Source organism: Octodon degus, unplaced genomic scaffold (genome assembly GCF_000260255.1).
Source record: "Octodon degus isolate 3935 unplaced genomic scaffold, OctDeg1.0 scaffold00043, whole genome shotgun sequence".
In the NCBI taxonomy this organism is placed as follows: domain Eukaryota; kingdom Metazoa; phylum Chordata; class Mammalia; order Rodentia; family Octodontidae; genus Octodon; species Octodon degus.
The window spans coordinates 3,586,005-3,611,757 of record NW_004524619.1 but is presented as its reverse complement, the minus strand read 5'-3'; the positions used below and the strand labels follow the sequence as shown (position 1 = coordinate 3,611,757).

The 25,753-nt window shown below is 36.9% G+C and overlaps 1 protein-coding gene and 1 long non-coding RNA gene across 2 annotated transcripts; one reads left to right on the top strand and one right to left on the bottom strand.

Annotated features, from left to right (window-relative positions):
* Nucleotides 1-285: 285 nt before the first annotated feature.
* Nucleotides 286-15,156, bottom strand: Dazl (deleted in azoospermia like). Its single transcript, XM_004631599.2, has 11 exons — nt 15,065-15,156; nt 9,373-9,516; nt 9,035-9,126; nt 8,462-8,513; nt 7,655-7,718; nt 7,425-7,564; nt 5,592-5,663; nt 4,857-4,907; nt 4,164-4,277; nt 3,081-3,179; nt 286-418 (listed from the first exon to the last, which is right to left on the bottom strand). Exons 1-11 carry the CDS (start codon nt 15,065-15,067, stop codon nt 356-358), a joined length of 894 nt encoding a protein of 297 aa, XP_004631656.1. The 5' UTR covers nt 15,068-15,156; the 3' UTR covers nt 286-355.
* On the top strand, nt 10,450-25,484 carry LOC111816874. The gene is made up of 3 exons (XR_002821193.1): nt 10,450-10,461; nt 19,805-19,811; nt 25,399-25,484. It is a non-coding gene; the product is annotated as an uncharacterized LOC111816874 (long non-coding RNA).
* Nucleotides 25,485-25,753: the final 269 nt, after the last annotated feature.

Genomic DNA, 25,753 nt, shown 5'->3' with positions numbered 1-25,753 from the left:
AAAAAATTTTTAAAACAATTCTTGAAAATAAGTATTAGCTTTCACATTAAGGTGCTAGTATCAATTTTAAAAAACCTTACAGTTAAACATTAAGTTATTCCTTTCAACTACTTTTTCCAACTTCAAAATTGTTTTTTTTACTTTTAATCATTTTTAAATTTTCAATTATGTACTGAACACAGAACAACTTTCTAAATAAATAGCTAATGAGAACAGCTTCAATGTTAAATAAAATTACCTTTAAAATAACCTGTTAATGTGATTTATCAAAATTTAAAATTAAATTTCTATAGCAGTGAACAGCTTTCAGTGGTTTCTTAATATTCAAAACCAGCAAGATCCTAAGACTCGAACGTTAGCAGAGATGATCAGATTTAAGCACAGTGCGACTTCTTCTAAAGTGATGCACTCTTTTATCCTAGAAAAGACAGAAACAGTCTTATTATTTCATTGAAAATTTCCTGGTAGAGGGGCCGGGGAGATGCCTCAGTGGAATAAGCACTTCCCTGGCAAGTGCAAGGGCCTGAGTTCAATCCCTGGTTCCTCAAAAAAAAAAAAAAAAAAAGAAAGGAAAAAGAAAAAAGAAAAAAAGGAAAATTTCCCATTATAACTACTGACCTAAAATAATTACAAAATACTTAACCTATTTATTTTAGGCTTAAACATTATATATAGAATGGAAAAAAGGGGGAAGGATTATTAAACAGATATATCAAGACAATAACAAATATATCAAGACTGGCCAGTAAACTTGGAAATAGAAGATTAGATTCAGTATCATTTTATGTTCTTCTTAATGATCTGGCAGTGGTATCCCTACTGACAAGTGGTAGAAAACATATGTAACTCTTATTTTAAAATTAATTTTATTGAGAAAGAAATAGCAACTAGACAATTTCAAAACAAGTTAGTGGAACAGTTACAATAATTAATACATTATATATTGTATTCATAGTTATTCATAGTATAAGATTCAGACATGATATCTTGTCTAAACACCATTAGTACAAATCTTTCTCACTGAACTAAGAGAAAGTAGCTGTGTATCTATCTTAGTTTATATATACAGATACATATGTGTTTTTTCACTACAAAATGGTCCTTCATTTATATCCCCCTTTTTTGTTTAGTTTTGTCAGAGATGGGTATTCCATTGCCATTCAAATATTGTAGGTGCATGAATTCAGCAAAATAATCCAATAGAGTCCAGTAGTCCCAAAAGATCTGTTTTTAGTAACTGCACTGCATCTGATATAAATCATAGAGCACTCCACTTCAACCTGAAACCCAATGGTTGTATGCTAAAAGATATAAGTTTTGCATAACTTGAAGGCATATTCTTAACCTATGAAAATATATGAATACTTAAGAAATAAATAGAAACACTTAAAATCAGTTGTTCTCTTGGGAGGATTGGTTACTGCCATGGATACCAAAATCCAACGATGCTCAAGTCTCTCATATTTAATTATGTGATACTTGATATAACAGATGTGAGCCCTTATATATATACTTTTTTGTGGTGCTGGATAGAATTCAGAGAGACTGCATATTAGGTATGCACTCTACCACTGAGATATATCCCCAACTTGTCCTTTGTATTTCAAACTATCTTGTGAATATATTCATAAAGAAAAAGAATGAAATATAGACACATTTTGGGGCCAGGGAGATAGCTCAGCAGTCTAAGCACCTGCCTGGCAAGCACAAGGGCCTGGGTTTCATCCCCAGTACTGTGTGCCATGCTGTCCAACACCATGCCAGACACCAATGCTGGGTGTGGTAGCACATGTCTGTAATCCCAGAGATGGAGACTGACATAGGATCTCGTATGAGTCTGAGCTGCATAGCTAGACCCTGTACCAAGTGAAATAAGTCATAAAAGGGCAGATACTGTATTAATCTATATTTGTATTTATATATTTCATATATTTATATGAAATGTCTAGAATAGAAAATAGTTAGAAAAAGTAAGTTAATGCCTCCCAAAAGCCAGAGGATTGGGGGAAAACAGAGGGTGACTGCTGATGGGCAGGGGGCTTATTCTGTGTATGTGTGATTTCTCAATTTGACAGTAGTCATGGTTGTATAATTCTGCAAATAATTGCACACTTTAAATGAGTGAAGTATCCAATTATGAGTACAGTATCCAATTATGCATTTCTGTAAGTCTACTACATCATACTTTGGTACTTAACACACTTTACTCAAAAATTTTGTCCCAGTACTTGTCACTTGCTACTCTACAAGAAAGCTGTAAGTTGTCACTACCAAATGCCTCATTACTTTTTTCAGCCCACACAGCTTATTTGGTAGTCATCTTTGGCACCTTTGCCTCCTGGAACAGGTAACAATGAATATGGAGGTACTGTTTTATTTTTAAAAAAAATCTTCCCTTACCAAATACTATTCTTTTCCGCTGGACCCTAACACACCCTCACTCCTGTGCATTCTTCAGTTTAGATTTGTAAACACTCGATGAATGAACGGTTCATTGGGAGTGTATGCTTAGCATGCAGGTGGCCCCAAGTTTAACTGCTAGCACCAACACACACCCTAGAGTTTTAACAAGATTTAAGTGATCTGTCCAAACTGGACAGAAACAGAAGTAGAAACCAGATCTTTCTTAAACTCAAGCATTCACACTCTTACTTCACCAACTATGAATCAATTTCCATTTGTTTCTACTCAACTTCTATTTTGTCTCAACTGCTTCAAGTATTTCACTTCTTTCTATGCTGTTCAGTTTTCTTTATTATCTAGTTTAACATTCATGTATTAACGTCTGCTTCCTAAAATTTTCTTGTATTATTTGATCAAACCAGTATGTTCCCCCAACTGTCATCTCTTGTGAACTATTTAATTATAAGCTTTTTTGGTACATTGATCTTTCCTAAAAACAAGCTACACTTTAAAGTTTGAGCACCAGAAAACACTGCCAGATACTGGGTGGTTATAGTCAAATATCAACACAACACATGTTTTAAATAATCCCAAAATTCATATACTACGGATAAAAAAAGATACATCAATGCAAACACATGTACTTTTTAAAATCCCTCATATTGTTTCTTTCATACCTTGAAGTAGTCATCTTGAGTAACAACAGTGTTTCTCATTCTATTCTCTGGATTAAATAGACACGATACCACTGTCTGAATGCTCCGGTCCACAGATTTCTGAAATAACCGAAGTTTACAGTAAAGATTTCTTTTAGGCATGGTTAAAGGCTTTTTAAAAACATTTAGTGAACAGGTATTTTTAAAGAAATTCTTTCATGAGTCAACATTTTTACTATACATCAGTATGTAGGTTTTCTCCCAAATTTTAAACAAAATGTCTTACAACCTTCCTGATAGAATAGTGGTTTTAAAAGCTGATTTTAATAAAACACTGTGATCATTTGCTTAAGATTCTTTATTTTCCTCTGTTAGATAAGAAACAAAGTATTAGTTTCAAGAAAAATATTTAGGACAAAACCTGATAATGTAATTCTACCCTGAACTATCTTAATATTTTTTCCTATTTTAGAATTGTGTATCAATGTTTGGTCCTGTGCTTCAGTAGTTCTAAACATTTTTTTTAACTGAAAACAAAGAATCAGTGTCATATTTTCAGCAACCTTCAACTACCTTCACATGTCCACACATTTAATATGTAAAGGATTCAAGAATGAGAGCATTATTATGATAAGTATCGACCCTAGTAAATAACCCAACTATGCCTACCTCAGTAGTTCAATAATCCTGACCTCCACCACTCTTGAGAGCTCTTGTCATTTATTCAATATTGTCTACTACTATATAGCTAAGTAAATGTTCATGAAGGACAAGGTGGACAGTATTTTCACTAATTACTCTTTCAGGAAGTAAACTTCCCATGGAAATCTTCCCACTGCATTATGACAAATCATACTGATACGTTATTTACTAAAGTATGATTCTAAAAAAAGAAACAATGAAACTGAAAGAAAGGATTGCCTAACCAAAAACCAAATATACACTGTTTGAAATTTCAGTATCCTTTACATTAACAACTAAGTGTCTATTACTTAAATCCTGCAGCTGATGGTTTCCATCTTTAAATAGGGATAAAAATGCCTGCTTCTTAAAAAATTATAAAACATGAAAAAATAGAATTATTAGTAAACAAAATTAGTTTGCCTTCTGTGGGCCATTTCCAGAGGATGAAGTCGCTTCGTGAACTGAGCATTCATTTGGCAAAACTTCAGCTCCTGGATCAACTTCATTATAGTGGTAGTTAACAGTTGTATAAGCCTATATTTAAAGTGATAAGAGTATAATTAAAAAGATACACAGATACATTTCTATGTAATCTAATATTCAAACTGATGAGCTTATAGTAAAAGTTTTAATGTAGTTTATACTGAGACATTATTTTATAAACTATTATAAAGTGAATAACTGAAATGCAAGTCTTTTATTTTAAAGGTCTTTAAGTGTCAACATAACCAATTAGAAGGAATTTAGAAAATCCTGGACATAAGATAGTAACAAAAATTGATGTTTTAAAGAAAGCACCCCCTTTTATTTAACTATATTGACAGCAAAACATTTGTTTTCAGATTTTTTATGATTATATTTAATGTTAATTCTAAACCTATACTCATACTATATTTCTCAGATTATATAGCCTATCAATAAGTAACTGAGCACTCATATAGAACAGCCACTGCCTGAGCATATAAAACCAACTTGATGCATACAAAAAGCACTATTTTTCCTATGGAGAATGTAATGATGTTAAAAAAGTAAGTACAATGATATAAAGATATAAAGATGGATTTAAAAATATCTACAGACATACATAACATGGCAAAAGTTAATTCATTTTACCGGAGGTAAAACGTAACTCCTTTGCTCCCCAGCAGGCCACTGTGGTGGCATCTTAAAAAAAAGACACAAAACTTATTTAAATATTCCTACACATTTTTTAAAATACAGGAGGTACACAATATTAATCATCCTGGCACCTTTAATTTTCAATGACAAAAATTACAAAACAGAACACGGAAATAATGCTGTCTTAAATATCTGTGGTTATTTCTACACATAAACCCTATTTTGTTTTCAGTTTTCTAGAGCTAATCTTCAGGAAAATTCAAAGACACTGAAACTATTACCACAGGTATGGTTATGAGTTTTTTAAAAAGGCTGTATCTATGGGAAGAAATTCAGAAAACTATTTTGTAGGTACCAGTAAAGATAAATAGTATCAAATAGAATTCTAGGCTCTTAAAAATTAGGTAATTTTATTTCATCCTATCCTAAATTTTTTAATGATATTTTATGAATGGTTTGACTAACATCAATGACGGAATATGTGAAATAAAATAGGATATACCAAGTCTTACAAATCAGTTCTAGAAAAAGTTCTTTCCTAGTCATATATCATTCCACTGTTTTAAAATAATTATTATGAATAATAGAAATCTTCTAGACATTCTCTTGCTGTCCTTTAATTTTAGCAACACTTTACTAGCGTAAACAACATGCTATTTGGGAAATTTATATAAATAAGTTTAAAGCCATATTATTCCCCAATAAGCCATTTTATTCCCCTTTAATTACCTGATAATTATAAACAGGCAGTTGATAACCAGTGATGACCTGAACTGGTGAATTTGGATAAGAAGGATAAGTCTGAAAACAAAAGTTAACTATATTTATAAAAAATTTTTTAAAGAAAATTTATAACTTCCACTCCGTAAGTGTCTAAGGAATTTATCAAATAATTTTAATACATTAAAGAATTTATAACAAAAGTTGTAGAAGATATATCTTAAATATTAAAAAGAGTATTATTTCTAATATAACAAAAATATAGGTATTCAAAACTATTATTTTACTATATATAACCATAGGATTCTAAAAGGCTGGCTTCACAAAGAAAGTAATATTCTCTGCCTTTTTTTTTTTTTTTTTTTCTTCTCTGCCTTTTAAGCAAGGGACAGGGAAGGGATAAATGACAGTGAATGATTTTGAGTACAGTGAATGGTTTTGCAAGGCTCCATTTACCTTCTTATTACTATTCATCCATAGTCGGAGTTCATTCTTACACTGGCAATCAGGCTCAAACAGGATAGATTTTCATATAACTTAAATAAATACACCTTTTGTTTATCAAAACACTTTTAAACAGTTTTATATTAATTTGACAATGCTAATGGAAAACTTGCAGTATTCCTGCAACCTTAAGGTTTTTACTGCATTTCATTTCTAAAAACTCAGAACAATTTAATCTAAAACTGGGAAAGGGGGCTGGGGAGATAGCTCAGTGGACTAAGTGCCTGCTTAGGCAAGCACAAGGACCTGGGTTCCATCTCAGCACCGCATGCTGCATTGGCCCCACCCCTGGGTGCCGAAGCCAGCCACTGAGATCAGGCATAGTGGCGTACGCCTATAATCCCAGTGCAGGGAGGCTGAAAACAGAAGGATCACTTCAAGTCTCAGCTGTGTAGTAAGACCTTGTACCAAATACATTAAAAACAAAACAACTCAACAAAAAAAGGGGCGGGGGGACAATATTACAAAGCCTGCCATGTTTTGGTATTAATCAACCTAGAAACATAAAAGTAGGAGCATACATGAATACCTAAAATCTGTAACAGTTCACAGTAAATGTTAGAAGAGTCTTTCTGGGTACGTTTAAAATAAGAAAAGTAAGTATAGACATAATCCACATTTCAGGTGGGTAGAAAAGTTAAGCAAATTAAGAGATAGTGTTGAATTACTTTAATTATTTCACTGAATTTTGCACTAAGAGTCCTGAAAAAGAAGTTTTTCAAACTGAAGAAAGTAAAATGAACTAAGAAGACAATAAATGTTAGGCACAAGTATGTCAAACTCTAATTTGAATATTAAACTAGAAGCAGATAAATTGCATATCAGAAACTCATTTTATAGATGCAGGAAAACACATCACAAATTTACCCATTCCAGAATAAGAATAAACCCAAAAGGCAGGAATCTGTAAGGGGAAGCATCTGGAAATCACTGCAAAGATTGACTGGAAGAACTGAGAACCTCAGAGAAGAAACTGGGCAGAGACAAAAAGAAAAAACCACCTTTAAAGATTTTAGGAAACATCACATGAGAAAAAAAGATCATATTTATTTTGTGTGGTTACAGACAAAAGTTTATCTGTATATATTTTGTGAGGTTAAGATAAAAGCTTATAAACTATACAAAAGCAGCCTGAACCACAGTTGAAGGAGAAACACTAAGAATGAGAAGTTTGTAACTAAAATGACAGATTTCTTATTATTCAAAGTACTTCACCAAAACAGACTATATTATCACCTATTACAGAAATTTTGAGTTCCAGAGGGTTGAAAATTATATAAGTTTATCATAGTAAGAAAACTATAATGAATGGAAGAAGAGGATTGCTGGAATTCTTACCTGAACATACTGAGTTACAGGACTCATCATGGTTGGAGGCGGCATGTAAGTTTCCACATTTGGATTACTCCAAACACTCTGAAACTGTGGTGGAGGAGGAGGATTGAAAATCAAAGGACGTGGCTGCACATGATAAGCACCTATTTAAAAATAAAAAAGAAAAATGAATCCTATTTTAAATTCTTTGAAAAGCTTTATATTTCAACAGAACAATTTGTTTTCTTACTCACATAAATTTTGTTTCCTGATTGCAGGGCCCAGTTTCAGCTTTTTACCATGGAAATTTATCTGTGACTGAAAAAAGAGTAGTAACACTGTAATTTTCAGTCTTTACTTCCAAAACTTGAATAAATTTATACCTCAAGTTGTCTAATGTTCCTATTATCAGAGAAAACCAGTGATGAATATACAACAAATGAAAATTTGTCTCATGAAGCCACTTTATCCTCACTATTCTAAGTGTCAATAGATACCAAGAAGCATACTCATAAATGAAATAAATTACACTCACATATGTAAACATTGTATTGTCTTCCTGGTATGAGAAACTGAAAGAATATCTACAATGTACAAGACATATTATGCAATGGGGAGAAAATGACCAAAGGGAAAAAGGAACTAGGATTGGAGAAGGGAGGGAGGGAGGGAGGGAGGGAAAAGAAACAAAAATAAATTAGTAACACTACTACTGTCTCCTAGTTTACTGAAAAGGAAAGTTTGTGCTAGTACTGGAAAATTTTTTATGCCCATATCTTATACTCTAAGTACCTACTTTAAAGATAACAAGAAGCAATACAGTAACTACTGTTATTTCCCTATTATTTCATTTTACTTTTTCCCATAAACTCTTTAAAAAAGTCTTTTACTCTGTCTTTTTTGATTAGGTCAGGAAACTAGATGCTCAAAAATAAGTAGGTTTGGACACGTTATATAATATTATGTTGTTTTCAAGTAGGAACAAATGTCTATGTTACTCAAGACTAAATATATTCAACACTAAACACTGCATTGATAAGCTAAGAGAAGCTATTACTTACTTCTACTATTTTCTGCACATCCACGTCATTATAAAATGAAACAAATCCATAGCTAGACAAGCAGATAAACAAAACATAAAATCATCACCACAGTACATAGTTCAGAACTTTTTAGTTTTATATGGAATAATAAGAGATTAATACAGTGCCAATAGATATATTTATAAGATATACATAATAGAGCCTCTACATATATCACAGCTTTTCACTTTAACCAGACCTGAGTCAGAATGTCCTAAAATTAAGGTATTATGGGACTATCATCCATTAACAAAAAATTCTTATCTATGAATTTATTTTCATCAAAGAATTATTTTTGCATTTTTCAGTTTGAGATTTTTGTTTGATGGAAACAATCTACTTATGTGAAATGAAGACAGGAAATACAAACATTAGGAAAATGATTTTAAGGGGTGATGACAAACTTTTATCCTTTACGTGAAAAAAAACTAAGCAATAAATTTCCTTTTTTCAAATATCAGAATACCAGTTTTAAATTGTTTTTTTGACGTTCTACAGATGCTAGAGGTCAGATACTTCTGACCATTTATAGTGAACACGTATTTTACCCACCCTTTGGATACACCATTTCGATCCGTGATTATCTTCACTTCTTTCACTGCACCATATCTAGCAAAGAAGCTTCTTATTTCACTTTCATCCATCTATGGAAAAGAATTAGACTTAAAAAACTAAACATTCATAAATTTCAAATCTATAAAAGGAGGTTTGGTAATGAGGAAGTATCTTGACACCCATAACTCTTTGTCAGATCTTTTAGTTTCTATGAGTTAAACACAAAACTAATTCCAAATTTGCATAAAGTACAAAAAAACACAGGTTAACAACAGGGCCCAAATCCCATTATTCAAAACATATTTTAAAATGTAAATAAAATATGAATACAATACCCTAATATCAATTCCACCAACAAAAATGGTGTTTGGCATGATTCTGCCTTCTGGTAAAACATAGCCTTGGCTGGTGGTAGTTGAGGACTGAGTACTGGCCTCTCTGGAGATGGTTGAGTTTGGAGTCTCAGGATTTGTAGAAGACTATAATTTGGAAAGCAGATACCATAGTTAGATACACAAAATACAAATGTGAAACACAATTTTTATATTTGAAATGCAAAATATTTTATATGAATTACCTTAATTTTAAATTAGTCACCAATACAGTTTAATTTAGGCTCAACATATATAAAGGCAATTGACATAAATTCAACAGAGGAATATAGCATACTTTTCTAAACCAGCTGTTCCTTGTCACCATCTTGTGTACAATGCTGTGGATAAATATTAATTTTGTATTTTATAAAAGTACTGTGTGAAGGGGCCGGGGAGATGGCTCAGTGGAATAAGCACTTCTCTGGCAAGCACAAGGGTCTGAGTTCAATCCCAAGTTCCGCAAGAAAAAAAAAAAAAAAAAAGTCTGTGTGAGCCGGTTTTAACAGATTAGTTTTGTAAGAACTATGTTATTCTGCTCTAAAAAAATTTATTCTCTGTACTGATAAAACTTTAATTTTGCTAAGTACATTAATAAAAAGCATTATAAATCTTAAAAGTAAAAAAAAAAAAAACAACTAAGAAAGCTGCATTGATAGAAACAAGCTTGAAGATAAGCATGGCGACACACGCCTGTGATCTGAATACTCACTCGGGGCTGAAAAAGAGAGTCGCAAGACAACCAAAATTTTGTTACAGGGCCATGGATGCAGTTCAGTGTGAATCTCAGTACCACTACCAAAAAGCAAGCAAGCAAGCAAACAAACACACATCAAAATTTTAAACAATTTTTTTTGCTTAGCTTTTCTGATCACCAAAATTAAAATTTGTAACTTTAACATTCTTTGCTTGCTTTACTTTAGAAATGGAGGGGCTGGGGATATAGCTCAGTAGCATAAGCGCGTGCCTGGCAAGTGCAAGGTCCTGAGTTCGATCCCTAGTACAACCAAAAAAAAAAAAAAGAAAAAAAAAGATGTTCACTTTAGAAATGGAGTGTGCAAACATTATCTGCTCACATACCCACAGCTCTATCTAAAAGTAGATTTGTAAAAACTATGTTATTCTGCTCTAAAAAAATTTTATTCTCTGTACTGATAAAACTTTAATTTTGCTAAGTACAAAAGTAGGGTGACAATCCTCTCTAATGCTATAGTGCTCAAAAATCAGTTAGTTCAAAATTTCACCGGGCTCATAGATATAAATGGTAGCACTTTTATTTTTACACATAGAAAGCCATGCATATTACTTTTTTGGAACTCTGATCAGACCTCTTGAGACTTCCTACAGTAGAGTCCAAGTTTAATGTGAAATTTTCTAAAGGAAGATTTCCTGTGTGGGTGTGGAGATATATGCATGTTGGAGAGGCAACATGGAACAGTGAAACAACTCCTTTACTAAGCAGATCTAGATTCCTAACCCTTACTAGTTCATAAGCTACTTGCCAGCTATGTATCTCTAAGCAAATTACTTTGAGAATGAAATGAAGTAACATCTGTAAATACATTTCATAAAGTATGAGGTGTTATGCCAATGTAAGTTAGTATCTATCATTTAAAGTGATTTTCAAAATATTATTTCGAAAATTTGCCTCTGAAGTTTTACTACTTTAGCTGATTTATTTTATAGGTACTTTATTAACTAACAACTAATTGGAACTTTAGAAAACTTTTCTGACACAGCCACATTTGGAATTCAGTTATGAAGTAAACTGATAAGTATTATTTTATGGAACTTGCATTTATGGAATAAACTAATTATAGAAGGTAAATACTAAAGGCTATAGCAAAAAGGTATGATATACGTACTTATGAAAGAAAAGCAAGGATTAAAGAAAGCAACTGATAAACACATTTTAAAAGGTTAGCAGAGTAATTTCTACAGACATTTTAGAAGTTAAAGTTGTCTACAGTTGAGTTTTGGTTTTCAATGTAAGCTAATTTGTGTTTAATTATGACAGTGACATTTCATGACAATAAAGTGGCAGAGTAACACAATTCTCAGGATTTTCATTCTTTTGGGTCCTGGGACCTGAATCCAAGAGTTCAAGAATACTATAGCAAGTGCTCTACCACTGAGCAACATCTCCAGCCCCTTTGCAAATTTTTGAGACAGTCACAGTAAGTCATCTACAGTGCCCTTGAACTTGCAATTATCCTGCCTCAGCCTTCCCAGTGGCTAGGGGTTTAGGTATGTGTGCCATACCTGGTTTAGTTTTTCCTTTCAATGTCTTATATTTTTTTCCAAATAAAAATTTATTACACAAGCTACATATTGTGGACTATTGAGAATAGTCCAAGATTACCCTTAATATAGACAACCTATCAATCCCTTCTCAATTAGTTCATTAAAAATCCAAAACATACAACAGTAGTTATAATTCTAGATTTTCTTTTCTCCTTAATCCCCTTTTTTATTTGTGGATGAACTCTGTATTCATTTTTATTTGATAAACTATTTTCAGTATTATCTGTTTCTACAGCACAAATGGATGGATACATTTTAGAGATGTAACATCTGGTCAAAAATTGTGCCAGGTTAGAAAGGGTTTGAGCGTGTATTGATTCTCGAACAGGGAAGACATTTGACAATGTCTGGAGACATTTCTGGGTGTCACTCTGAGGTATACTCCCCACATCTCGTGAGTAAAAGGGCACTATACTAATAAACGTGACACAACATAAAGGACAACCCCCAAAACAAAGAACTGCCTGGCCCAAAATTTGAATAGAGATGTGGCTGAGAAATCCTGTTATAGTGCTAACAGAATTGAAGAGGAAAATTATTGCTTGGGAGCACCTTGCTTTTCATTGTTCAGTAAAGTCAAGTCTTTTCAGGACCTCAGTTTCCTTGCTTGAAAAACGAATGGCTAGCAAAGATCTCTGATGTCTTCTAATTCTTCTATTCTATTATTTACAAAAACAAAATGGATGTCTGAGGTAACGGTAATTTGGTACAAAGAAAAAGGAATACAGCCTCAGCCCAGCTTAGGTCTTATTAACTGGTTCTTTGTTTAACTAGGATATAAAATTGAATTAATAATTGCTTTAACAGTGTAGTTTTAAATTAAGGAAGGTACCCTACATGCTTGTCCTTCCTCAGCCAGCAGATGGCGCTCAAAGCTAACAAAGTACTATATTGTGTTCCAATGATAACTAAAATTTGAAGAAAATGATCATTAAAGGGGCCAGGGAGATGGCTCAGTGGAATAAGTGCTTCCCTGGCAAGCACAAGGGCCTGAGTTCAATCCCTGGTTCCGCCAAGAAAAGAAAAAAAAAAAAAGAAAAAAAATTATCATTGAAGTTCTTGGAATATCATTTAATTCAATAACTATGTCAACATGGTAAGTAAATTGAGATCAAATGTGCTGACCAGGAAAAAGTACAATTTGTGGTCATCTAAATTATATCCACAGGAATAGGAAGGAATAAAGAGTAAAACTGAAAGAAGAGAAAATGAAAATTACAATAAAAACTAAATTCAAGAGTGAATTTGAGTTATAAGTGCCCAAAACTAACAACGCAAAGCTAAGCAAAATTATGAGATGTGAAAAAGGATAGGACTACAGATTATAAAAACATCTAAATTATGCGAATAAGTGTGGAAATCTCAAATAAAATAGCTCACTTTCTAGATAAATGTAAATCTTTTACAAACCATCTTAATAGAAAAAATACTCAATGATGTCTCCATCAGTGGTAATGGGACCACCCAAGACATCAGAAACAATGGTAGAAGAAGCAAAAGAAGAGAAAGGCAAGCCGGACATGGTGGTGCATGCCTGTAATTCTAGTGCTCTGGAGGCTGAGGCAGGAGGATTGTTGTGAGTTCAAGACTAGTCTGGGCTACAAAATGAGCTCAAGGCCAGCCTAAACTGCGTATCGAGACCTTTTCTCAAAAAGACAAAAAAAGACACAAAGAAGAAACGAAGAGAAAGGCAAATTCAAATACTGCACTTTTCTTTAAAGTCTTAGTACTGTGTCATTTTACAAAGCAAACATCATCTAACTACATCCTAACAGAGATGGTATACCCTATTTGCAGAGATAAAAAATTCAAATATACAAATAGAAAAAAGAAAAATAATTCCTCATAAAGAAATTCACTGAAATATATAACAGTATAACCCCTACATTATATGCTAAAAATTACTTTAAATTTTATTTGGGAATATTTCAAAGTTAATATACTGGAAGATGCAGATTATAAAATATTCTATGACACAGCTATTATAAAATTTACCTATTTCTATGCAATAGAAGCATACAAATAATCTGAAAATATATCCTTCAAAAGCAACAGTCATCACATGTTTTACAATTAATACTTTTTTCTTTCTTTTTTTGAGGGGGTCTTTTTAAGGCAGGATCTTGCTAAGCAGCTCAGGCTGGCCTTGAGCTCAGGAAGAGTTGTCTCAACCTCCCAGGTGCTGGGATTACAGGAATGCACCACCACACTGGGTTTAATATTATCTTTTTACAATATTATTTTCAAATGAGTAGAAAAAAATTGACATTTTATCACTTTACACCTAATAATGGACAAAAATTCCAATAATTACTACTTATAATTTACAGTGGTTATTAAACAACATGGAAAAATTATTACAAACAGTAATTTGTTAAAATCTACATTTTAGCACTTGTGAAATAATTAAGTGTGGATAAATTTCCTCTTCTCATTTCTATGATAAAGCCATTATTCTTTTACGTTTACGTGTAGTACATAGTGCAAACACATGTGACAGTGGCTGGCTAATGTGTTCACGGGATGATATCCTGCGGTGGTAGTGAACCAACTTTGTATTTATGAAAGCTCCCCAAAGTACACCCAAAGCAGCATCTAGCAAATGCAGTTTAAAATAAAAAAAGAAAGAATGGAAATGCACAGTTTATGAAAAAAAATCTCTGGTTTCTCCACGTGAAAAAAAGCGTTCCCTACGTTAAAGTCTACTCTCAGGACACAGCAATGCTGGCAACGGGAAAGACCTGCTATCCGCCGTGGTCCCAGGAAGACACCGCTTTCCGCAGGGCTGGGCCCCGCCTGCCCCTGTGGAGGCGGGAGGGCCACCCCATGGCCCCTCAGCTAGGCGGAGCCAGACCCCTAGCGGGCGGCTTCTCAGCGGGCCGCACCGCCATGTCTGAGGCGCCCCTCCCCCAAGGCCACCAGTTCTCCTGCACCTTAGGCTTGATGCCACCTTGTGGAAGCCACCGCCACCTCTGCCACCACTGCCATGCCCAGTGGGGTAAGGGGAGAGCCAGCAGGGTGGGGAAAACTACACTCCAAACTTCAGTCCCAGTGAACCGGGGCCTACTCTGCACTGTGGGGCCTCGTGAAGCCGACAAAGGCGCCACTGCTCAGGCCTCCCGCCGGCTCCCGCCGGCCCCCACCGGCCCAGGTGCCTCAAAGGCCACGAGGCTGCTGCAGGCCGCCCTGGCGGCCTATAGGAAGGCGTCCCATAGGAAGGCGTCCTGGAACGTGAAACGTGGGGTGACTCCCCTTTCCCCTGCCCCCCACCCCGACAGCCCACACGCAAAATTTCACGACCCCTCGAAGACCTAGCTGGCCTCGGGCCGCTTCAACCTCTTCCTCCACTCACCATGATGGCAGCACCTGCCGTTCCCGCTAAGGCAGCTCGAAGAGAAGAAGAGCCTGCGCTCCAGCCGGCCTTTGAGGGCCTGTGGCGTGAGGAAACGGAAGGCCGCAGCGAGGTGGAGGAGCTCAGACAGAGGCAGCCGGGCCGAGGGGCTCAGAAGCACTGGGTGTGGACTGCACTTGTGTGTGGAGGGGGTGACTCCAGCGCGGGATTCTAGGGCGCATGTGCACTGCCTCAGCCAATGGGTGACGGCGCCACTCGCCCTGCTGCGGGAGGGGGCCAGGCACGCTGTGGGGGCGGCACGACGCCACGCACAGGGGCCTGCGCAGAGGTCTGAGCGTCCTGCTGCGTGGCGTCTTCGGAGGTGTGGTCATCGGACAGACCGACCAATGACATGCATCTTCTCAAATATGCCGTTGAACTCATTATGCATATATGAATATATGTTAAAGTTAAAAATAAATATTTGTCTGAGCTCTAGGTTCAAGATGGCGTCTTGAAGGCGCTGGGCGTGCGCAGTTGTGTTTAGCTCCGTAACTCAGCAAAAATTCTTTGCAACGCTTACAGAAACAAAACATAGGACCAAATCTGTGGAAAAAACAGAAGTGAGAGCAACAGGCCGGCCACTTGTAGTTTTCTGTCACATTTTGAGGTAGATGAGGAGGGATTGAAAGAGATGTTAGGGGAGTCACCCATTCGGCTTTTAGGACCGTTTTTTTTAAAAGAAAGTTATTGAGCGCCTACCATTGCTAGATAGGGCACATCCACCAGTGAACACATAAGAGAGCATATTTTTCCTTCAGGGAGTTTAAATTTAGTGGGAGAGTTTTTCTCCAAACATTACAGGAAGAAGCTAGGCCTGTCTGGAGAATTCTGGAACATTCTTAAGGTCAAACAAATAAGGGCAAGCTGTGGGCCAGCTGATGGAGCCCATTCCTTTGGGAAAACACCGTGTAACCACAGGGGTAACTGCCTGTATATTCTCAGATTTCCCTTTTGTACTGACAGAAGTCTTAAAATGATCTTTGTGAACTCATGAAATGGTAAACTTCTATAATGTGGAAACTTTATAGCAACATTTTGTAATGCTGGGACAAAACAATTACCTTATTTTTTAACATGGTATTGTAAGTAACTGCTTAAAAAATAAAAGGAAATTTTAGGGTGCCAAAATGAGCGTAAATGGAAAACTAGAATATAGTCACTGATCTGATTTACCACTGAAAAATGTCTACATCACACACCATGATAATTAGTAATCCTCAGAGTGGGCAAGGTGGCGTTAATCTCTGTAACTCTAGGCCTAGATACACAGGGGCAGGAGGTAAAAGCTTGGAGTGAGCAGAATGGGACCTAGAATGAGTTCCCTTCAAATGTCTCTGTAAGGCATCAACCTAAGTGAAAGAGTGAATCTAGAAAAATGGAAAACACCCAGATGAGAAGAAGAAAATCATTTAACTCACTAATTTTTGAAATGCCAAGACTGTGTTTCATAAGAGTTTGGCATTTATATTTGTAACACTTATATGTTACTGAGATCTCAAGGTGAAGAAATCCGATCTTCCACCCCACTGCCCCAGCTACTTTAAAAAAAAAAAAAAAATCCTGACATGGTACACTTGAATACCTGGCAGAAGTAAAGATAAAACCACCTTGGAGAGATGTGCATCTTTGGCCTGGGGTTAAAGGAGTTTTTGGGGCCTGCCAGATAGCTCAGTGGATTAAAGAGTCTGCTTAGGCAGACATAGAGACCAGGGTTCCATCCCCAGTGTGTCGTGCTGGCCCTACTGCCAGGGCGTGCTAAAACAGCAAATGAGACTGGGCACGGTGGCGGGTGCCTGTAATCTCAACACTTTGGAGACTGAAAACAGGATCACTAGGATTCTAATCTGTGGCGTGAGATCCTGTAGACTCTGTAGATCCTGTAATAAATACAAAAATAAAATAAAACAAAACAAAATAAAATAAAAGTTCTCATTAAAATAAAATACAAACAGAGCACCTTTAATGGCCTGGTGAGATAGTTTGGTGGTCTAAGTGCCTGCCTGGCAAGTGAAAGGACCTGGGTTCAATCCCCAGTGCTGCATGCCATACAGGCCACCAAAACCATGCTGGCACATGTCTGTAATCCCAGCACACTGGGGAGGCTGAGACAGGAAGATCACTATGAGTCCAAGCTGCATAGCGAGACCCTGTAACAAATAAATAAATAAAAACTTTTTGAAAATCCCAAATCTTCGAAAATAAGTTCACAAAAATTATAAAAGACTATTTAAATTGAGAATGGCATGAAACAAAAGTTAAAAATGTCAAAAATTTAAAATGAAGCTTCTTTTGGGTTGTTTTCCTTTTTTAAAAAAGAATTTAATCTTTTAAAAAAAAATCTTTTTATTGATTTGGTATGGGGTCTTGCTGCGCAACTCAGACTCATAGTGATCCTCCTGTCTCAGCCTTCCCAGTGCTGGGATTACAGGGGTGCACCACCATGCCTGGTTTCGGTGGCTGCCTCAGCGTGAGGCCGACAGCATGCAGCACCAAAGTTGAGACCCCGTGTCCTTGTGATTGTCAGGTATGTGCTTTGACCACTGAGCTATCTCCCCAGCTGAAGGGTTGTGTTTTCTAACACCATTTTTTCTTTGAAACTTACTTGGAATAATACGTTGTATATTTTCAGTAATTATTTTACTATTTTGTATATGTAAATTTAAAATAAAAAGCTAATACTTCTCTCTTGAAATATGTAAAGATATTAGGACATCTTAACCTCCCATCATGTTTAGGTATCGTATTGTTTTAGACTCATCTATATATGTAACAACATTTTGCTTATTTTTTTTCATTTCTTTCTTTTTTTTTTTTTTTTTTTTTTTGGGGGGGGGTGGCTCCGAATGTCTTCAGGGCAGGTTTGGCTGGCTTGAGTTGTGGGGATCGTACCACAGCAACCTGAGCCTGACTGCTTTGTTGAAGCAGCCACTTAAAGAACTGAGCTAAGGGGCAGGCCCCCTTTTCTCATTTCTTTTTTTTTTTTTTTCTCCGAATGCCTTCAGGGCAGGTTTGGCTGCCTGGAGTGTTGTGGGGATGGAACACCAGCAACCTGAGGCTGACAGCTTTGTGGAAGCAGCCACTTAAAGAGCTGAGCTAGGGCCAGGCCCCCTTTTTTCATTTCTTAAATCTTTCTTCTGTGTTATTTTCCTTGAACCTGTAGTGAATTATTTTAGAATTTCCTTAAATGACAACGTGGTGTGGTAAGCTCTATAACCTGAATTTTGAAAATTTGTCTTTGTTTATTTTAGATAATTCTACTGCGCATAAAATTATAGGTTTATAAGATTTCTCCTCATATTATTCTATTATTTTGTTGCTACTGAGAAATTTGCTATTGGTCTAATTGCTGGTTAAGATATTCTTAGATTTGTTGAAGTTTCACACTGTTGTGACTACTTGAGTTTTAAAAATCTCTCATCAAGGGTTTTAGAGTTCTCTGTATTTGTGTATTAACTTTCAAAAAATCTAAAACATGTCATCAATTTTTTTGGTCAAATATTAGCTGGTGGGGCCAGGAAGATAGTTTAGTAGAATAAGCTCTTGCCCGGGAAGTGAAGGGCCTGAGTTCAATTCCCGGTTCCACAAAAACAACAACAACAACAAAAAAAACCAGATTAGCTGGCTAAAGGACTTATCCTATATTTCTTATTTCATATTCTAAAAATTATTCTTATAGTTATTTTTCTTTGAATCATGAATATTTCAAATTCTGGTGATGTTATTTTGAACCCTTACGAAATTGATACTTCCTAGATGAAAATTCTTTGGAACTTCATTCATTTGCAGGCCATTTTCATGATTTTGTTGTATCTGTCCTGAATCTCCATTATATTTACCCATCTAAAAATTAATTTGTTGTCATAAGCAATAATACTTGTTAGCTACAATTTTCAGTGATATGCATTAAAATAAACATGGAACTATTGACTATTTATTTATTTTTTGTGCTGAGGATCAAACTCAGGACCTTGTGCTTGCCAAGCAGGTGCTTAAGCCACTGAGCTATCTTCTCAGCCCTAAATTTTAAAAAAATTGTGCATACATCATTTTAAATCACACTCTCCCAGGGTGACAGGTAGCATACTTTTAGAAAACCAGCAGAACTCTTGAACTAGTCTTTAGATATGCAAAGTTAGGCCTTCTAGGACAAGGTTGATGTGCTTGCCAGGCAAGCGCTTATTCTACTGAGCTATCTCCCCAGCCCCTTAGGACAAGGTTGAATGTCAAGTTTTTCTGCATAGTAAGTGAGAGTGATTGAATTTTGCTATAGGGAAAAACCAAGCATGGCACAGAAAGTGGAAATCTTGGAATCTGGTGAAAATAAAAAAACCCTTATAAAATGGCAGAAAAATTGAAGTCTAGTGAAGGACCTATTCTAGTACCTTTGAATCATTTGGGCACAACTTAAAAGCTCATGAGTCCATATCTCACTCTAGACCAAGTAAACTAGCTGAAGGTGAGACTCAGACGTCAATATTTTTTAAAAATGACTCTCCTTACTGTAGTATGCAGACAAGTTGGAAAATTGGTGATATAGATCCTTGTTTCTCAATGTGATCTTCAAACCAGCAGCTTACATCACCTGAGAATGTTAGAAGCTCAGTCCTTGCCCTGGACCTATTGAATCAGAATCTGAATTTTAGTAAGATTTCCAAATGGCTCACAAGCTTGTAAAGTTCAAAAAAGATTATAATAGAGAAAATGTGTCATACACAGTTTGCCTTCTTGTATTTAATAATCTCACAAGTAGAGAATACTGTGCTAGTCTCTCTTGAAGCTAGATACTGGGCATGTGACTTACACAAGACCAATGAAATTCATTTACACTAAATCTTGAACAGAGGACCAATGACATCTTTTTCATTTTTTTTAGACTTTTTATTTATTTACTATTTGGTATAGGGTTTCAACACTCAGCTCAGATTCATAGTGATCCTCCTGTCTCAGCCCTCCCAGCACTGGGATTACAAGGCATGCGCCCCCATGCCCGGTTTCAGTGGCTGACACCGTGTGTGGCTGGCATGGCATGTTGTATTGGGGATAGAACCCAGGACCTTACGCTTACCAGGCAGGTACTTAGACTGTCAAGCTATTTCCCCAGCCCACCAGTGACATCTTAAAGCAGAGACTATATTCTGGAGAATGGTGGTCATAGCAAAAGCAATAGTTATGACATCTTGAACTATCATTTGTGGAAACTGATGCAGCTCAGTGCCCAGAGGTGATGGTTGAGACTTCTCCCCTAGGCCAATTCTCCAGTATGATTTCATGTGTTTATGGGAGACGTATACTACCAGCCTAGGTTTTTACTCCTTTTTGACACCTTGTGAGCTAGCTATCTACTAATTTGAGTAGTAAGTTCCTTTTCTGCTTAAATTGGCCAGAACTTCTGTGTCTATTGCAGTTATGAATGAGTTTGGACGATTTTTTTTAAAGTTAATAGCTAACACATTTATGCTTTATGTCTCTTTGCTCTGTAATTATGTAACATAATGTCCTTTCCTTGCTTGTAAATTTTGTAAGATTCCACTACTTTCACAAAAGCCTTATGCCTGTGCTGTTTTGCGAGGCATGTCAAGGGAAGGGCTTATTCCCTTTTAAACTACATTCTGTTGTGTTGTAGATAGGGCTTGTGTGCAAGGCCACAAAGTGATCCAGATGAAATGATTCAGCAGGAACAGAAGCTTGGAGCCAGAAGTAACCTAAAAAGCATAAATTATACTCGTAGAGTTTCCAGAGCAATAAGAGTTATGTTCTATTTCTACTGCATGTAAACTAGGGATTGAGCCAATTCTGTTGAAATCTCAAGGTATGATGTCTTGTTTTTTTAACTGATTTGTATCACATGGCCAAGAATAGCAACACACATCTAACACATCTAACGCACTTGGGCATACTTGTAAAGCTGCAATGTTGTGTAAGATGTTCTTGATCACCTTTAACCTTAGAACCTGAATAATAGTCTGTCAACACTTAATATTCTAAACATGTTGTTTACATTTTGGGGTAGACGTGAACCAAGCTTACCTAATGGTACAATGGTCTTGTAAAATCTACCTCAATATGTAACTTAAAAGTGGCTGACTTATTAAAAATAACTGCGAGGATTGCTTCTCTGCCTTTTGGCTAAGATCAAGTGAAAAGTAACTGGGGGAATGGTAGCACTTCGTTATACTCTCAATATTCTGCGTGGCTTAGGAAGGAAGATCTTAAGTTTGATCACATCTTGGACAACTTAATAACTTAGCAAGACCCTGTCTCAAAATAAAAAGAGCTGGAACTATAGCTTAGTGCAAGGCCCTGGGTTCAATCTCCTATAACTCCGCTCCAATAAAAAAACAAAAACAAAAACTCAAAACAAAAACAATAATGACAGTCACACTGATGTTGATATACAGCTTACTATGTGCAAGGCATTATTATACCCATCTTCTATTAGTTCATCTGGTCCTGTAATCATGCTCGGTACTACTATCCTCATTTTACAGAGGAGATAGCAAAGGTAGACAAAGGTTAAACAATTTGGCCAAGGTCATATCCTTGCTAAGTATGTAAGCTGCAATAGAAATCAAGTCTGCAATCTTTTTTAAGCACTATATTAACAAACTACATGAAGGAAGAAGTGGCTCATGTAATAGGACACAGTTATATATTCCCTCATTTTGGTAACAGTAGCCAAATAAAGGAGGCTGTGAAGTCTTTTCTCATTAAAAATGTTTTTCAAGCATTTCTGGTAGATCCACATTAAGTGGGCTTAGAATCAGAACTTCACACGTTCCATCAACATGAAGCAAAATCTTAATCTAAAGCCGAGCTAACTGCTAAGATCTGAGTGTTTGCTTCTCTGCCTCCATTCCTAAGTGGAAGTTCTAACCCTAGATGATGGCATTAAGAGATGGAGTTTTGAGGAGATGCTTGGATGATGAGGAGAGAGAGCATGGGTGAGATAGCTCAGCAGACAAAGCGCCTGCTTTGGCAAGCACAGAGACCAGGGTTCGATCCCCAGTCCTGCATGCAGCACCGGCTCCACCCCAGGGAGTGCTGAGCCTGCCACTGAGTCTAGGTGTGTGGTGCTTGCCTGTAATCCCAGCACTGGGGTGGCTGAAAATAGGAGAACCATCACGAGTCCAATCTGCGTAGTGAGATCCTGTACCAAGTACACAAATGAAGAAAAAGATGAGGAGAGAGGCTTCATGAATGGGATTGGTGTCTTGATAAATGAGGCCCAGGGGGACTTGGCTGCTCTGTCCGCTATGTGAAGACACAGCAAAATCTGCTAGCCTAAACCCAGAAAGGGGCCTCTCTGAAACCTGACTATGCTGGCAAACTTTGTGGCCTGTTCCTGTAATGAATCCTAACAACTAGGAAGTACTTTTGAAGCTAGGTGATGGTAGAGGCTAGATGTTTTCGAGTGTGTTGCCGTCAGTTACCTGACTGTAAAGGATGCTTCTGGTGAGGACTCAGAAGGAAAGAAAAGAAGCTGTAGGGACATCTCAATCGTAGAAAATGCCTCCATGTTTGTGAAAAGATGTGGGCAGAAGCGTGGACTTTAAGGCTATTCTGGCAAAAGTTCAGGTGGAAGTGAGGAACTTATGACTGGAAACTGGAGGAAAGGTGTAGGGATCCATTGGTCTCAGTCAGATCGGTTCTACTCACCAGGAGGAATGAGAAAAGATGGAAAAGAAGACAAAAGCTGGGCTAAGTGGTCCCGGGTCGGCCTATAGGCAAGACTACCGCAAAACCATAGCAAAACCTACATTTATTTATGCTTTTGCCAAGTTAGTAGCATGTGACACAAGGTTGCCTAGCAACTAATAGCCCACCTTTACCAGACAGGATGTTTATCTCAGAACTGAGGTAGCCTGTTTGTTCTAGGTACTGAGGCCTAGTCTCACCTACACACTTTTGATCTATTTTCCAGCTTCCGAGGCTCCCAACAGAAAGGCAATCCTTCTAAGAGGTAATGAATGTGGGTGAACCGTGTTCATGTCTTAGTGTTGCGTGGAATGTGATTTTGTTGCTGTATCTTGAACAGACTAAAGTGTTGTCTTAGTCCGTTTGTGCTGCTGTTATAGAACAACTGAGAATTGGTAATTCACAAAGAATAAAGATTTATTTCTGACACTTCTGGAGTGGGTCAAATCCATTATCACAATTTCACTCTCAGCCAGGAAGATAGCTTGGTGGTCTAAATGCCTGCCTGGCAGGCTCAAGGACCCGGGTTCAATTCCTGGTACTGCATGCCATGCCACCCCATGCTATGCCAGCCACCAAAACAGGGCGTGGTGGCACATGACCATAATTCCAGTGCTGGAGAGGCTGAGACAGGAGGATAACTACGAGTCTGAGCTGTGGATGGAGACCCTGTACCAAATAAATAAAAGGTTAAAAAAAAAGTTTAGTCTCAGTTGAGGGCCTACTTGCCACATCATCCCATGGCAGAAGACAGAAGGGAATAGAGTTGCATGCAAATAAGGATGGGGGAGACAGAGAAGAGAGGGGAAGCCTGCCAAACGTATCCTTGTGCTAGGGACTCACTTCCCGTGACTACTAACTCACTCCTGGGATAGCCTCAGTTTCATCAATCCCATAAGGACCCAAACCCCTTCTAAAGTTTCTGCCTTTCAACACTATCATAATGGGGGTTAAGTTTCCAACACATGAACTTTGGGAGACATATTCATACCATAGTAAACACAAACTTACACCAGTGATTCAAATGACCACTGAAGAAGTTATCCATGGAACAAGGAAATTAGCACATTTCCTTTTGAATTTTGTCTGTTGGCAACCTTCTTAGACCTTTCCTGAAGTGTTTGATCAGATCTAAAGTGTTTGGCAACCTGATCTCTAGCTTTGGTCTCCCCTGGGACTTGCTAGTTATATACTGTTCCTAGTTACTTTGTGACAGTGCCTGCTCAGTTAAGCCCTCACTCAGAGAATGTGTGCAAATCCAAAGCAGCTGTCAAACATTTGAAAAAGTGGGAAGAAAATGCTGATGAAACTCATCCCTCCTATTGTCCCTATTCACTGTCATCTCGCTTTCCATAATTTTATTTTGGTTTTTTTCCCTCTTTTCTTATTCTTTTTTTTTTTTTTTTAGCCAGCTCAGCTCATCCTGAGGGTGGAGCTAGCACAGCATGTGATGCCAGGAATCAAACTGTGGCCTCCTGCATCTGCCTAAGTTTGCCTAAGCAATTGCTTTAGACCACTTAGCTGTCTTGCCGGCCCTCCTTATCCATTTTTAAAAGTATAATAATAATGTATATGGTTACTCTTTCTTAAAGCCATTAAAGCTAAGGCTTAAGTTTCCTTTGACGAATTCTTGTGAATTCTTTCAGATACTTTTCTAAGGATTCTCACATCCATTGTTATAAAATAATTGGTATTTTTGCTGACAGGAAGTATGTATGTATAGTATGCATATATGTACATATGTAGTTATGTATTTGTAATACGGAGGATTAAACCCAGAGCCTTCGCACTAAACAATGTCCCTGACTTAGCATTCTTATCACTAGGACATAAACTTAACATATACAGTTTGTTTGTTTGTTTGTTTGTTTGTTTATTTAGGTACCAGGGATTGAACTTGGGACCTTGAATTGCCAAGCAGGCACTTAAGCTGCTGAGCTATCTCCCCAGCCCAACATCCACAATTTAAAGGAAAGAGGTACGCTTTGGCTTATCATTCAGGAAATTTAGTCTAGTGATCAGCTGGATCAAAGATAAAAAACATTATGGTGGAAGGGCATGAAGGAAAGCTACTCAGCTCATGGGAGCTAGGAAACAGAGAAGGAAGGGGAGTGGGGACAGAGATAGACCACCAAAACACTACCCAGTGACATACCTCTTCCAACTAGACTCTGCTCCTAACACCGCATTGAGTTATCAATTCATCAGTAGATGAGTCTACTGATGAGATAGTGCTCCCAAGGTCCAAGGTCCAATCACTTTCCAAAAGCCAATGGCTGCATAGGTGAAATTTGGGGGAACATTTTGATTATAAACATAACATTTTGCCCTTGGATTCCAAAAAGCTGGTGTCCATCTCATTAGTCAATATACGTTCAGTCCATCTCAAACAGCCACCAGAGTCTTTTTTTTTTTTTTTGAGTTTAAATGCACTTTATTTTAAACAACCTACATGACGTGTTTTTTCCCTAAAAAACAATGCCTCCATTCCAAATAAATCATGGTCAAAATAAATGAAGCATTCAAGATGACATCAGTCCCATTTGTCTAAAATCCTGGTGTTGTGTAGATGATAAGCAGCAGTCAGTTATGACAAGTGATAGATCCAAGGTTACCATCAAATCCATTAACATTTTTCCATTCCTAAACCATCCTTAAAGAAAATCATAAAAGGGGTCACACCATCCTTACGGCGGTCCAGGAGAGCAACCATGCCATCTGGATTCATGTTTGCACCAGTAAAGAACTGATAGTTTTTGAAATTAGCAAGGATGTGCTTGATTTGTTCTGCAGCCCCTGTCATAAACGGTTTTACTCTTTCTGGTCTTTGTTCTTTAAGTTTGCTTTTGATTGATTTCATATAATCTTTGATGTATTTCTTGTAGGCCTCTTTTGTGAAGCTGGTTTCCTGCAAGTGATGGTTCATTACAATATCTACACCAGTGACTACTG

Bases quoted from the DNA above. Each gene is read 5' to 3' on its own strand.
- Dazl (XM_004631599.2), bottom strand. The intron at 8,514-9,034 runs GTGGGTAAAATA...CTGCTTGTCTAG, and splicing joins CGAAATGGTGTATCCAAAGG to CTATGGATTTGTTTCATTTT. The intron at 419-3,080 runs GTATGAAAGAAA...TGTCTTTTCTAG, and splicing joins CTCAAGATGACTACTTCAAG to GATAAAAGAGTGCATCACTT.